We start from the raw sequence: 15,648 nt of genomic DNA on the forward strand, positions 1-15,648 counted from the left end.
TGAAAAGTGGCGCAACCTCAAGAGTAAGCATGAAGATTCACATTAAAGTCACAATGACATGACATCATCAAACCAGCAGGCTGCAAAAAAATTTGAAATACCAAACTTTGGCAAGAACGTGGAAGTGTAAATTGTTACAACCCCTTTGGAAAAGAATTTGGCCTTCCCTAGTAAAGCATATACTCAATGCCAGCAGGTCCACTCCAGAGAAACTCCTGCATGTCTGTACTAGAGGGAGCAGGGCAGCGCTTTTCCCAGGGTACCTTAGTGACCTTCCTGTGCCTCCACTTCCCCTGAGCCAGTGCTTGTGGGGAAGGGCTGATTCTCCACCACCAACCGTTCTTCCTTCTGTAAGTGGCTTCCCCAAGGCTCCCCAAATCCCCGCCTTCCCCCACACGTTGGTACAACACGATCCCACTATTCTATTTTGCCAACTTTACTTCCCCTGTCTAACCTCTTTAGAGAAGGGTGTGGACCTCAACCTGGACCCAAAGGCAACTTTCTTCCCTCTTAGATCTCTGCTTCTTCCTCTGTGAAAGGGGGCAGTGACAGTTCATGTCCCATAGGGCGTTTGGGAGGACTCAGCGGGGGCTCGGGCAGTCACTCACTGTCCTCAGGAGGTGCCCTCTCTTCTGTCTTACCTGGACCTCCACTTCCCCCACAGTCCCCCATCCAGCCTGTGCCTTTCTCCCAGCCTAATTCAACTCATCTCTGCAGAAGCCCTTTCCCACCTCCAGCCCATAAACATCTCTCCCTTCCCTAAGCTTCCGGTTTATCCACACATCAACACATATTTCGCAAGAGTTCACCATCCAGAAGGCATCGTTTTTGGTGTTGGGGAACTGTGGGGAACTCAGCAGCCCCAGCGCCTGGTGGGGAGACCACTCAGGGAGGTGTGTAGAAGGAGAAAGGCAGGGAGATCGTCCTGTAACCACCTCTCCCTCAGTAACTAGCGTGGTGCCTGGCACATAGTAGGTGCTCAATGAACAGCGGTTGCCCGTCGAACCAAACAGTTGAAATGCATTGAGACTGCCCACACTCAAACATCTAGTCTGCTGTGTGTGTGTTTCGGTGGACACACTCACGCATGTGCCCGTGAACACTGACACGTTAAACCCACCTGTACACACAGACGGGCCCGATGCATGGGTCCGCTTCAGCCAGCATCCTCATGCACATGAACATTGCCTCCCACACAAAGCTCATTTATTTTGATTTATGAATATTACAAAAATAAACCTGAGTGTCTTCTAGAGGATTCTATGATCCTGACATGGGTCCCCACAATATTGCTTTTTGCTCCTGGTTACCTGAAATTAGCAGAGTAATTCAGAATCTGCATCTTTATTTAAAAGAAAAAACTGTAGATGCAGAATTATAAAAATTTAATATGCTCCCAGGAAAATGAAAAATGAGAGGTTGTGATCTCGTCTAACACTTTCAAATGTGTTTATTAATTCATGTTTTAAATCATAAGTTTCATTCGGTGAGGGCCATGCACAGCAATAAGCCCGTTTTAAAATATTAATGAATAAACAATATTTCTCTATTGAAGTATAACATGCTTCTTTGAACAATGGACCACCAGTAATAAATCAAAACCAGGAGAAAATTGCATTTCATATTTAATACAAGTTGAACTCTGCCTTTTTATAAATGATATCTTTTTTGTTTAATTGGCGTCAGTTCAGATCTAGCAGATTGCTAATAAAATTCTGGATTTCCATATTTAATGATGCGTACACTTTCTGCTGAAATTTTACCAGGAAAAGAGAATCAGCCTTTTATTATCTCCTGCCATGGTGGTGAGAGGTGAGGCCAAGGCCTTAGTCCTGCCTTGAGGCCTGGGAGGGAGCAGGCCGGAGTAGGTAGATTGAAGAGACCGAATCCCACCCAGGATCCTAAGCAGCTGATACCCCCTGGCCACCTCTCTGCTGACTGGAGGTAATCATTCCAGCCAGAGGAGCCAGACACCAGGCATCCCCTTGTGATCTGGGGTACTGTGTAACAGTAACAACGATGAGAATGGAACCCACCCCATCCCATGGGCCAGGCATCATGAGTGCATCAACTCATTAATCTTTACAACATCCCTACTAGGAAGGTAGGAACAAATTCTCCCCATTTCATAGATGAGGAAACTGAGGCCACACAGAGAAGGCAGTGACATGCCCAAGGTCACACACAGCTGGAAGATGGAAGAACTCGGCCTGACTCTTCGCACCACCTCATGCTGCTTTGAAGGCGATGAACCAACCTGGTGGCAGAAGACCTGGGTTTTACTAACAGTGAGTGAAGGGGGATGCAACTTGGAATTTGAGTGCAAATCATCAGCACAGGGCAAGTTGTGGACTAATAGGTAATAAGAGCAGCTGACCTCAGCCCCTGCTACATGCAGGACACTTCACCTGTACCGACTCACTTGATCCTCCCTACGATGCTGGGAGGTAGGTGCTTGACAGCAAAGGAAACAGGCACAGAGAGGTTACAGGACTTGCCCAAGAACACACAGCCAGTGCGAGGCAGAGCCCAGATTCCACCCGGGTGGTCTCACTAGAAGCATCCATTCATGAGTGCTAAGTCACGGCGCTTTCCTAGCCATGGGGCCACGTAGAACCCCTGGACATCTGTTTTTGTCTCTGTGATGGGGCTAGTACCCACTTGGCTGGGCGGTGTAGCTCCCGGCAATGCACTTGGTGGGGCCCAGCTGGAAGCAGGCTCCGTGCATGACAGCTGAGTCTGTGACTGCTGAGTCATCAGGGCTGGGGGATGATGGTCCTGCTGTCCATGGGGCTGGGTCCCCAGGCCTAGGGGGGGATGTGTTGCAGGCTGTTTATTGGCCTGAAGTGCCTGTGGACACAGCAGCCTCCCGACGGGGTCCCTGGGATCCCCGGCCACTGGCGAGAAGAGCCAATGGCTCTGACTGGGGGGAAGGGCTGGCATCTGTCCCCTTCTCTGCCCAGTTCCCGCCTTAGGCTCACCAACAGTGAGCCTGCCCAGCATGACAAGAAAGAGACCCTGACAAGACAGCCAGGCACAAAGAGCAGAAAATGTGGGTTTTGGTTTCAGACACACCCGGACTCACGTTCCATCTCCATGTGTATTTGGCCAAGTAGCTTCAGTTTCCTCATCTGTAAAGTGAAGAGAATGATAGAACATTCCTCATGAGGCTGCTGTGAGGATTTGGAGAGATCCTGGGAAGGGAGGGAGCAAGCCTCCACGGTGGCACCTCTGACATTTCCGCTCGCCATGCCCCCTGGCCTTTGCACACACTCTTCCCCTTGCTTGGTCCTCCCTCCTCTGATCCTCTATCCCCTACCCCGCAACTCACTCTTTGTCTTCCTGATTCTCCTCCTGTAGGTCTCTGCTTGGACGTCCAGCGGGGGAGATAAAGCACTACACGAGGGAGAAGGAAGGGCCTGGCTCCATAGGAGGACACAGTAGTCTGGGCTCAGCCATAAAGGACAGGCATTCACCAAGGAGACAGGTACAGAAGGATGTTCTGAGAAGAGAGAATGAGGAAACTGAGGCTCAGGGAGGTTAAGTCCCTCACCCAAGGTCACACAGCTGGGCGGAGGCAGAGCCAGGATTCAAATCTGTGCCTGGGGGTGGGATCTGCTCGAACCCAGAGTGGGCCGTGTGGGCAGTGGGCTGAAGGGCCAGGAGCCAGGGCTAAGCTGCACGCAGCCTGGGACTTGGAACGGCACCCACGGGGCACAGGTACGTTTAAGGGGCGTGCCCCAGCCTTGTGCTCAGCTCTTCCCATGCATCGCGACAACTACCTTCCCGGGTCTGTTTGCCTCCTTTAGTTACGGTGCAAGGCCCAGCCCAGCCCAAGTAGAGGGCTCTTCCTGTCCCTCACACCCAACCTTGTGATCCATAGACGTGGAAAGGACCACACACAGTCTGTGACACACGTCCTGTCCACACCACAGGACACACATACTCTGGTGGCCCAGGCAATGGAGACAGAGGTAGGAGGGCTGCAAGCACTAAGGATCTGGGGGGCAGGGGATGATTCCCCTGGTCACGTCGCCCCAGAAAGGGACCTTACACCGGACGTTCCCTTTTATCCACTGCAAGCTCACAGGAGCCTCTTTCTGTCCCACTACAAGTGGTTGCTGAAAGTGTCACATGGGGCCTTCCCAGGGCAAACACCAGCTCTGTGGGAGATCCTGGACAGGTGATGTCATCTCCTTGAGCCCCAGGTTCCCCAACTGAAGATGGGATAATAGCACCCATGACATGGGGCTCCACAGGCGTTAAATAACATAGAAAGCACCTGGCTGAGGGCTGTTCACAGGAGATGCTCGTGAGCTGTAGCTGTCAGCCTGGAGAAGGTCCCTTTCCCGCGGCACCAATGCATACTTTACACCCCAAACACCTCCCCACATGGAAGACTTAGCCCCAGGTCACCTTTTCCACGCAGGGAGGGTGCTGCTCTCGAACCCCGCCCTGCCCTCCTCGGCTTCTGGCCAGGGACTGGCACCAGGCTGCCACCTGGGTCAGGGCTACAGACAAGTTCTAACCTAGTTTGCAAGGCTGCCTGGTCCACTGTCCTCAGAGGCTCCCATGCTGCCCGAGTACCTCCTGTCCAACGTGTAGCTTCTCAGGCACTTGGGCTCCAGAAAGTCCTGAAAGTGTAACCAAGCAGGACCCTGTGGGGTCTTGCCGGGACAGACTCCTCCTCACAGCCTCTGCTGTAGCTCCTCGCTGAAGGACCTAGAGAACAGTATCTGACACACATTTCCTGAGTTGTTTCACAGATGCTAAAACCACTGTCAAATGGAAGAAATTAACTACTGGACGATCATGAGCACGTAGCTCCCACACCTGCTGGAGCCTAAGGATTGATAATGTTAACCCGTGACACCACCCTGTTACCTCACCATCAACCAATCGGAGGATTGCGCATGAGTTGATCCCTTACCCCGGGATACCCCTCCCTCACCTGGCCTTTAAAAATGCTTTGCTGAAACCCGCTGGGGAGTTGGGGCTTTTTGAGCACTAGCTGTCCTGAACTCCTTGCTTGGCGCCCTGCAATAAACGCTGCACTTCCCTTCATCACGGCCCGGTGTCAGTAGATTGGCCTTACTGTGCACAGGTCAGTGGACCCAAGTTTGGTTCGGTAACAACAGTGTCATAGAAGCACACATGTGCCCTTGTGCATCTAACTGGATGCGTAGACAGGCCCTTTAGCCTGCAACTGGGTGTTCCAGGTGGTTTCCTGCTGTTATATTCTTTGACCTTGTGAACAGGGTGTGGGAGCCTCACTTTTCCAGTCTCGGGGTTCAGAAACCTACCAGCCTCGGGACTTCCCTGGTGGTGCAGTGGTTAAGAATCCGCCTGGCAAAGCAGGGGACACGGGTTCCATCTCTGGTCTGGGAAGATCCCACATGCTGTGGAGCAACTAAGCCCGTGTGCCACAACTACTGAGCCTGCGCTCTAGAGCCTGCGAGCCACAACTACTGAAGCCCGTGTGCCACAACTAGTGAAGCCCTTGTGCCTAGAGCCTGTGCTCTGCAACAAGAGAAGCCACCGCAATGAAAAGGCCGCACCACATCGAAGAGTAGCCCCTGCTCGCCGCAACTAGAGAAAGCCCACACACAGTAACAAAGACCCAATGCAGACAAAAGTAAATTTATTTTTAAAAAATGTAAAACAAAGAAAAAAAACCTATCAGCCTCTCCAGCACCCTCACACTGCTTTCTGAATAAGGCCCAGGCCCAGGATCTTAGCCTCCTGAGGTCTAGGGCCTGATTTCATTGTGCTCGCGTCTAGATCCTAACCTATTGCTTGCCCCAGAAAGGGTACCTGGTGAAAATCTGTCAAATCAACACATTTCACCCAATTAGAGGGAGACCTAAGAGCCTTGGGGTCCAAGCCATGCCTCAGTTTCCTTATCTATGAAGTGAGGGTGCCACTGGCCTCTGCTAGAGAGGTACTGAAGAGCAGAAGGGGATTATATACAAGGGCCTCCCAAATTAGCTTTTAGGAAAGGAATTACTGTTTTTTTGAGACCTCCTCTGAATAAAGCCTTATATTCACATCTTTCCCTAAATGGAAAGATGCATCGTGTGAATTTCCAGCAAACACCGGTATGTGCTTCTCTCAGTAGGCTGGCCTGAGAGGAGACCTGAGATGGTTCTTAGAAGTGTGTGTTTCTGGACTTTAAAGATGTGTCTGTGTGTGCATGTGTGTCTGGTTTCCACAGGATATTTTTGCAAAACCACATAGCATAGCGATTGTTTTATGTACAAAGATAAGAAAGGCTGACCCATAAGCTAATTGAATCACGCAAGTAACTACTTAGCCATGGGAGAGATTCCTACAGGCAGGCTGAGAGCCCTTGTGAGGGAGGACAGCTTTGGAGGGCAATCTATTTTGTAAAGTGTAACTGCCTCAGGATTAATGGGAATGGTGGCCCTAGACCTTGTTTTACAAACTGAAATAGTAAAACAGTTGTATTTATCAGAGACAATTTGCTGCAACTGATTAACATTAATCTGATTTCCTGTGAGTCAATTTCCTGGAGATATAGTAAACAGGCCAATTACCTGCTATTGACTTCTTTTATTACAAAGATTTAGATATTTGCGACAGATGTACATGTAAATACATGGAGTTGCTGACAATGTGAATAAAACAAAAACAATGTTTAATCTGGTTAAAGGATTTCTAGTTGGTCTTACATTTTAGAAGTTTAGTTTTCAAAGGTATGTTATGAGAAGTTGTGGCTTTTTGGTTTTTTTATGGCCTTGAAAGCTCACTCTTTTGGGACAAACTTTTGCTTGTTCTTAACCCGCATCTCACAGAAGTTATGAAAGCAAGGAAGTGAATATGACAAGACTGATAATTATTTTAAAATTATCAAACAGGTCTTTCCATCCAACAGATGCTGGATGCATCATTAAGTCAGGAGAGTGTCAGCTCCAACGACACACACAGACCTGGGTTCCAAGCGTGGCCCTTGTTGTCCTAGGTCTTTCACCTTGTGGCATCTATTTTTATGAACTTCAGTTTCCTAATCTGTGAAAATGGGGATGATATTTTCCTTGTGGTATTCTTAGAGCGTAAGTATCAAGTGAGGACATGTGACGGTGGTCCAGGAACTGGCTGGGAGCCTGCAGAAAGTGTAGTTAGCCACTCTCAGCCTCACCTTGGTTTCTGAGTCCCTCTCTGACAGGCCACACGTTTACATGCTCAGACTGACTTCTGGGCAGGCCTTCTCCTCTGCCTGCACTGACTGGCTCACCAGGTGGGGTAAGAAACTGCATCAACATTTAATCATGAAAGCAAAAAGTTTATTCATGTTTGAAACTACATATAACTACCACGAGGAAGACTTTTTCAATCCAGGGTGTAATCCAGTTAGAAAGGAACACGAAACGTTTTTAATACATTAGAATCACCGCCACAAATTATTTTCATGACTCAATCAGTTTCAGAATCGCATACAATACAAAAAGAGAGAAAGGAGAGGGGGCCCCATTACACAGGGTGAAATATACAGTACTGAATACTGAAATCTGAATGCATCACAATTAGTCATCGCTTTTTTTTTTTTTTTTGCATGGATTAGTAACAAGATGAATAACATTCAAAATGTTTCTCAGTATTTACAACAGTTTTACTGATCCTGTGTTAATTTAAGACCCAATGTTTCCACTCTTGGTTTTTTAAAAGTTGCAAATGCAACCCTGATTTTTCTTTTAAAAGATTACAATGTACATTACATTTTATGAAGGGAAACAAAGAGTAAATTACAAGATGCAAAAAGATAAGAAAGAGACAAACTACAGCGTGAGTATTGTTCAGAGGTAGTAAGTGAGCACTCTAAGCTACAGAACATGTTGAAATTCTATTGGTTTGTATGAGTTCGCATGAGGTAATAAAGCTGTTTTGATTGGTGAGATGTATAAATACTCTTTTGCTACACTATATACAACACTCCAGAGAACAGGGCCTTTGCGAATGCCCAGAGGACGTAGCAAACCTTGACAAGTCTGTGCAGCACCCAGTGCACACCATAAAACCCCAGACGGATCTCGTGGTCATCTCTATCAGCAGCAAGTATCTTCAGCTCTCAAAACAGTCTGGATCCATAATTTAATTACCGAGCAGACTCTGGGCACTGGTGCTTTCAGAGAGAGAAAAGATGCTACTGGTCTCTGATCTAATTATAACATAAGAGATCGAAACCCAAGTGTGACGAGGAAGATTCTTAAACACAACCATCATTAACAGGTAGCCAAACAGCTCCTTTATTCCAACTCCATTAGTGATATGAAAGAAGGACAATCAAAGTCTGCAATGGAAATATGCAAGAAGTTCAATTTAGGTGAGGTGAGTCTTTGTATCTGCTTTAGCGATTGAGGTTTAGCATATATTGTACTTTTTACCCTTAAGGCCAAGTAATTGGCAAGTGAGAAACCATTAATGTAAAATATTGATAATAAATTATGATAAAATAGCTATAGGACTGTCAACAATGTTAAATCTTGGCCTAATTGGATAAAGTGCTTTTTTAACATTGTGTGTTTTTAAGTATAAATACAAATGATTATGATTCCTTAAAAAACAGATTTACCAAGCTCTCTAATAAGACAAGGTTTTACAGTAAAGCTGTAGATGGTGGGCTACAAAAACGCTTTCCTTTTCCTCCTATTGCTCTGAATGCACTTATCAAGGCATGTCAGCTCAGGGAAAAGTGTTGCCAGAGATTAGTTAGAGGTATCAGAGTGCACACTTCCTGGGCCTTCTGTAGGAGAAGTCACAGAAGATGGAGTTGTTGCGTCCTGCCAGCCTCCATTAGCCTGAAAGGAAAAGCACAGTTCAACGGGTGCACGTCTACATATTAATTCTCCTCCCCAATTGAAAATACCCCGATGACAACATGAGAGCAAAGATGCATTAGCAAAATGTATTTTCTAAACCCACTTTGGCAGGAGTTTGAAGCATGTGTTAAAGTGGGATTAAATGCATGTAAAACAAATCCATCCTACCAAGTAAAGACTTGGCAATAAATCAGCACGCTGAAGGAGGGCTTCAGCTGGTCTCAAGCTGGCACGAAGCTCAGCCTTTGATTTGCTGATAAAAATCAAGTGACTTGAAGAAAAATCTTATAAGAAGCGCGCAGTGGAGAAGCTCAATGCAATGCTCTGGCAAGACCTTGGGCTCCACAAAGTATAAACTTCAACCCAGCTTAATCCTCGTTTCCATAGAGAAGAAGCCCATCCACCCCCAGGCCCCTTTTCTATACAAGACTGACAGCCAGCTACTATAACCCTTGAAAATGAAGGCCAGAATTTCCCTCCAAATAGGATCTTGCAGAATGAAAATGCATGAACTGTGGAGGAGCACACACTATTCAAATCTGGATTCCAATTATCTGTAACTGGGGCTCCTATTCGGGATGTTGCTACCGCTCTTCACATGCCACTGGCCCTTCCTGCCTCAGACCTGCATCCGCAGTAACAGTGCTCAGAAACAAATTTGCCTTATGTCTTGGCCTATAGAGGCAATTGCTGAAATCAATGTCTGATCAGATTTCTGCTGTGGCAGACAGCTTGTCGCTACATATTTTTATGTCAGTCAAGAAGAGGGAGGTGCTGGGCTTGTGAGTTGGGGAACACTGAGTGGAAGTGACGGGGCGGGCCTTTCTGGAGAGAAGGCGAGGGTGAGCTCTCTGCCACCCAGTGCCTGCGGCACAGACCAGCCTCGTGCTGTGCTGCCCCCAGACCTATACCTCCCACACCAGTGCCAGTGAGGGGCAGAAGGTCCCCCTGACTCCCTCACATCCGTCTGCAACTTGTTCTACGAGTCCATCCAAAATATCTTCTTTTTAGGCCTGCGCTGCTAGGCTACTGAGATTCCTCGCCCAGCCTTGGGCTGGGAATTTTTCCTTCTCCCAATGTGCTGTTCTTAGGGAACCCTGTCTTCGGCTTAACTGCACAGTCCTGCATATAAAGCACCTTTCCTCCCTCTACGTCCACAGAGAAATGGTGGGGAGGGGGGAGAGAGAGGGACCAAAGAACCACACAGAGATGACCAGAGCCGAAGGCAGAAGGATTTTCCAGGCTTTAGGTGTATCAAATCCAGGTTAGGAAAAAAAATAAAGCTATGGCGGTTGATCTTCAAAGCCTCAGCTGTGCAGGTTGGATGGTGACAAGCGCGTGTGTGTTTGTGTGGACTTGAAGAAATCCTCTCCTCTATCTAATAGGTAAGCTGTTCTCACCACTCAGGTATGAAAATATACTTAGAAAAAGAAAATCTCTTACACAGATACAAGTCTAAAGATATTCCATCTGAAGTAAACATCATTCCTCTTTTATCCAAATTTATAAACAACAAATGTACAATATTTTTACCCAGCGTGGCAGCTGGAGGAGAGGTTGTCAGCAAGCATTCTTTTTTTCAAAATAAATTAATCCTTACTCTGGTGGTTTGAGATTATGCACTGTATTATACAACAGCGCCTTATCAAGCCTCATCAGCGAAGATGGAATTCATGTCTGTAAAATGCTGCAGGCAATCACAGTTTCATATTTTATCATGTTGATAAGGACATCGCACATTCTCTGAAGCATTTCAAAACACTTAAATGAAAAAGGAGAAACGCAACTAAAAGGCTTTTTATATGGTTTGTTGTGGGTTATTACGAGTTATTTATAAACCCAAAAAGAAAGATTTGACATTTCAAATGTAGAAGATTTGAGTATTTAATGGTCCTGTTTTCCTTTTACAATTGAACATCCTCAATCACTTTTTTTTTTTTTTTTTTTTTTTTTTTTTGCGGTATGCGGGCCTCTCCCTGTTGTGGCCTCTCACGTTGCGGAGCACAGGCTCCGGACGCGCAGGCTCAGCGGCCACGGCTCACGGGCCCAGCCGCTCCGCAGCATGTGGGATCTTCCCGGACCGGAGCACGAACCCGCGTCCCCTGCATTAGCAGGCGGACTCTCAACCTCTGCGCCACCAGGGAAGCCCCCTCAATCACTTTTTAAATCATTAATATTTACTCTCATAGAAAGCTAGGCCTCAAAAAGGGAGACTTCTGTCTGTTTTCTTTCTGACTCTACTACCATGTGTGGGGCAGTTCGTTTCCTCCCTAGTCTGGAGTACCAGATTCTGTCCACCACTCCACCCTGGGGACCCAGTCCCCGCAGCTCCCCTTTAGGTGCTGTGAGTTTGCCATTTTCCATCCATGTCAGGCGGGGGGAAAAGTGAAGTTCTGGTCAATTGGTTACTAAAGTTAAAATTATTTCCTCCGTACTTAACTGAGAGGCCGTGGAAAATGCTGGAGGTGTTTTGCATCCCACATTGACAATACAGCAAGTTACTCTTAAGAACAGGAGTCTTTGTTTAGCTTGGTTTGTTGATCTGTCTGGGGCCCTCCTCCCCTTCACCTGAGCTGTGTTTGGGAATTTTTCCTGCTGCTCGAGTCTAAGATAAATGACCTGTTTTTCACCATCTCCCTGGAACACAGCACGGCCAGTGGGAGATAGCATCTTAATGGGCTGATGCTTAAGTCTCTATTGATGACAGAATGCCAGCCACCCTGGGCCTCTGTGAGGACTTCTAACGGCATGAAGGTAACATCAGTGCTTAGGTTCATAAAATAAAAGTACACTAAAAATGCTGCCTTCCCCACCTGCCAAAAAGATGAGAAGCCAAGTAAAATGGCCATTAATTTATTTATTAGCCACTGTTTACCTGATGCTGTTCCTACAGCTCTTCAAATCTGGTTCCCCAGAGTACTCACATTTAAATTATGTGGACTGTACAGTGAGTTTCCTCCAAGGCCATCACTGTAGCCTCCCGTCTGATTGATAACATGACGGAGGGTATCCACCTAGAAGTGAGACAAAACAAAATTCATCATCCCAAATCTATTAAAACATCATGACTTACAAAAGGAAACAATTTGAATCATGTGTGCCACGAGGGTTTAGCATCTTGAATGAAAGACAAATTTATCAATCAAATGTGACTGGCAGAATTTCAACAATTCTTTGCATATTTAAACTCGCACATCTTTGTTTTTCATGCCAGCCAAACAACAACATCTTCATGGCCATGCAAACTTTGCATCTACACCAGCCAAATGAGCATGGCTGTGGGTGAAACTACTTATAAATATGTATACTGGCTCACCCTCTCACACACGCACACACTCCCACGTGCATAAAAACAAGTAGCTGCTTTCCAGTAAGAGGATGAGAAAAAGAGGTGAACCTGGAATATACTTTAAGAACTCAGGTTTTTGTATTCTGACTTAAAAAAATAAATACAGAAATGAAACAGAGTAATATATTTTAAAAGCATACACACACTGGCACACACAATTTTTCTGTTCTATTTTGTCACGAAAGTAATATGCACCCAACCCCTCTCCATGAGCTCAAGCCAGAGCCGAATGCATTCACAAAGTTTATCAGGTTTGAATCATCCAAAGCCACTGTTCACTTGACTTCTCATTAAATTAAATGTTGGGGCAGATGGTAACGTCCGGAAGCACCCAGCACAGGGTCTGCACGGTGTGCAGACCACTTCCACGTGTTGAGAGTCAGGAGTTTTGAGCCCAAACCCTACCCTGCTAGAAAGGCCCCAGCTGGGGCATTTCTCCTACCTGTGATTGCACATTGGCTCCGACTTGGGACCCTTGGTAAGAATCCCCATTCAGACTCTGCATGTTCATGAACATGTCCCCAGAATTTGGGAGGTTAAAAGAACCAGAAGAACCTGGAAAGGAAAGAGTTAAGTAGCTGAATAACAGAGAGCTACACACATAATCCTCAAAGACCTAGAGGCAGGGAAAGGAGAAAAGGTACAGAAGGGAAAGGTTGTGTACAACATAAGGCATTTCTGGATCTAGGAGGACGGAGAATAACTCCAAGGAGTTAGGTCCTGTGATTCATTTTGCATCTAGGAAAGTCCTATCAATGGGGAAGCCCACATACGAAAGAAAGAGAGAATCAAAACAAACAGAAAAACACCCAGCAGCTGGCCTGGAACCATCCCCTTGTTTTCATTTATCTCCAGGACTTGGTCATTAAGTGAGCTCTTCATCATCATTAACTGTCATGGTGGACAATTACCCAGAGAAGAAACATTTTTCTCAAGCTCTTTCCAAGCCATACGCTCTGCCTAACTTTCATCAGTTTCCACGCTCCATTAAAAAGAACTTGGGGGGGGGGGCTTCCCTCGTGGCACAGTGGTTGAGAGTCCGCCTGCCGATGCAGGGGACATGAGTTCGTGCCCCGGTCCGGGAAGATCCCACATGCCGCGGAGCGGCTGGGCCCGTGAGCCATGGCCGCTGAGCCTGCGCGTCCGGAGCCTGTACTCCGCAACGGGAGAGGCCACAGCAGTGGGATGCCCGCGTACCGCAAAAAAAAAAAAAAAAAAGAACTTGGGGCTGGGGGGAAGACGACAACAAACCAAAACAAACAAAAAACCCCTCACTTTCTGAATTTTTAAAGATATATTTAAACTATCTCCTTAGAAAAGTCCCTTGTTTTGTTTCTCAAGTCCATCTGTTTGGACCAGCCGCACATCTTTCATTGCTACTCAAGTTCCCTCTAATTTTAAGATGTTTCCAACTCCATCAAAAAATGCCACATAAAATCTGGCCAAAATGTATTGTATGAGCAGCCAAGATATTGCATCCATGTGTTAAGTACCATACCCCTCACGGCTAACCACATCCTGATCAGCTAACCACGTGCTGAGCCTACCAAGTCAGCACAGGTGCTAAGGAGATGTAAGGACAGCAGACTCGACTCTGCAGCTACATCAGGTAGAAAGCCCTGCTGTCCTAACCCCAACATACCAGCTTCATTACTCACAGCGACAGGTAAATCTCCCACTTCTATTTCATTCGTTCTTTGACAGACCACTATTGATTTTAAAATGACACATGGAATAATATAGTTAAAATAATCGTTAGTGATAGCACTTTGCTTAACTGCTGAATTAAAAACACTGCTAAGTGTGAAAGTTCCAGAATCTAACAGTACGGAGTGGCACTCACTGTGAATAGCGGGTCTACAGGCTCTGGCTATCCACTCATTCACCCACCCCAAGAACAAGTCTGCATTTTAATATAAATCTTCCTTTATAAGTCCACTGTGTCCCCAGTATGGCTCTTGTTTCCTGGTCTGTGGGACAGGGCTTTGTGGCATAAGGCTGCCTGAGCTGAGTAGGGAGTGAGCGCCCGTACGCACCAGAATTTGGCGTGGTGGGCGAGTTGGTCTGGTTGTTCTGCACGGCTGCGGCCACTGCGTGTGCAGCTGTCACGGCTGTCTTTGCAGCGTAGAGATTGGCTTCTTCCTGAAACTTGCCGATATTCTTCTTGTACCTGATTCGTTTGTTGCCAAACCAGTTGGATACCTACAAATCACAGGGATATGAGTAAGGGGAAGCGAGGTTCAAAGAGAGGAACAAAAATCAAACTTCCAATAATAACTGTAGGACACCAAAGGGAGACCTTGGAAGACACTCAATTCCTAGCCTGTGATCACACCCTGGGGATGATGCAGAATGGTGCAGAGGCTCACTTGCTCTTTTGGCAAACCTCTCAACACTCTTGGAATAAGACCACTTCTTGGAGTTGGCCCCAGTAACACTAAAATGGCTGGGAGCACTGTTCATAAAAAATAGTCAACTGGTATATACCAATTAATATATAAATGACTAGTCCCCTGAAAAGGAGCTGAAAAACTAAAGGAAACATTTGTTAAGTTAGGTAAATAATAAGAAATGCTTGTGAAAGAATGACTTATTCTTTTGGGGTCTGGAACAATTTTGGCAGCTGTACAGTAAAATCATGTTTGGTGTGCTAAAAAGAGTAACATCAATTAATAATGGATGAAAAAACCCTTTGTCTCCTGCCTTAGAAGATACTGTATGTCTGCCAAGATGGCTGCTCAAGTTGTGCCAGTTAACATGTGAGAAGGTCACAACGTGAAAACTCAAGCAATTGCAATAAGGTCAAATGCAAATGCAGAATCAGTGGCTGATTTCATCAGGTAGAACATACTTATTTCTTTTGCAAACTACTTATGGTGTCAACCAGAGCAAATGGAAGAGATTTCTAAGGAGGATCTTGGCAACAGGCAGATTTTATCACATTTCATTGACAGTGAAACTTCAGCCCAAGACTCACTGCCTGTAGTTACATTGAGTGTTCAGGCACCTGGGAGCTGAGCTATATAAAGAAGAAGCTAAAACCCACACAGCAATTTATGAATAGGTACCCACTTGCTATATAAAAGGCTCTGACCTCTCTTTTGTTAAAGTAACAGTTTAAAAACACTTTTTAATAATTTCTTAATAATGTGTCAAAGGGGCATGCTGCTGTGGTATCAGGCGGGGTGGGTCACTGTTTCATCCTGAACAGCCATTTAGGGACCCTGAGGGAAAATAAGGAGTGGTATAAGCCCTCCAACCCAATTTACACCAATGGGCATGCTAGTTGACCATCTCTGCCAAGTCTTTAATTGCTTTGGAAATAGAACTCTCATTCTTCAAACTATGGCACTCATCCGTTCAGGGAAAGCTAGAGAGCCCTGGCAAGGGAGCCACATGAGGAAGACAATGTTGGCCTGCAGCAGCCCACACACTGTCCCATCCTGGGGGGGGGGGGGTCAC

The 15,648-nt window shown here is 46.4% G+C and overlaps 1 protein-coding gene across 5 annotated transcripts in view; it reads right to left on the reverse strand.

The window, feature by feature from the left end:
• Positions 1 to 7,282: 7,282 nt before the first annotated feature.
• PBX3 (PBX homeobox 3) overlaps positions 7,283 to 15,648 on the reverse strand; it is a 231,935-nt gene continuing 223,569 nt past the window's right edge. For 3 of the 5 annotated variants that reach the window (XM_067743309.1, XM_067743310.1, XM_067743311.1), the window contains 4 exons: positions 14,223 to 14,388; positions 12,629 to 12,741; positions 11,762 to 11,851; positions 7,283 to 8,816 (listed from right to left, as the gene is read on the reverse strand). In XM_067743309.1, the coding sequence (XP_067599410.1) occupies positions 8,724 to 8,816; positions 11,762 to 11,851; positions 12,629 to 12,741; positions 14,223 to 14,388 (462 nt within the window). In that variant the 3' untranslated portion in view covers positions 7,283 to 8,723. The remainder of the gene's footprint in view (positions 8,817 to 11,761; positions 11,852 to 12,628; positions 12,742 to 14,222; positions 14,389 to 15,648) is intronic. The other 2 variants (XM_067743312.1, XM_067743313.1) reach the window with 1 other exon arrangement.

The sequence above is a fragment of the Pseudorca crassidens genome, chromosome 7 (assembly GCF_039906515.1).
Source record: "Pseudorca crassidens isolate mPseCra1 chromosome 7, mPseCra1.hap1, whole genome shotgun sequence".
NCBI lineage: Eukaryota > Metazoa > Chordata > Mammalia > Artiodactyla > Delphinidae > Pseudorca > Pseudorca crassidens.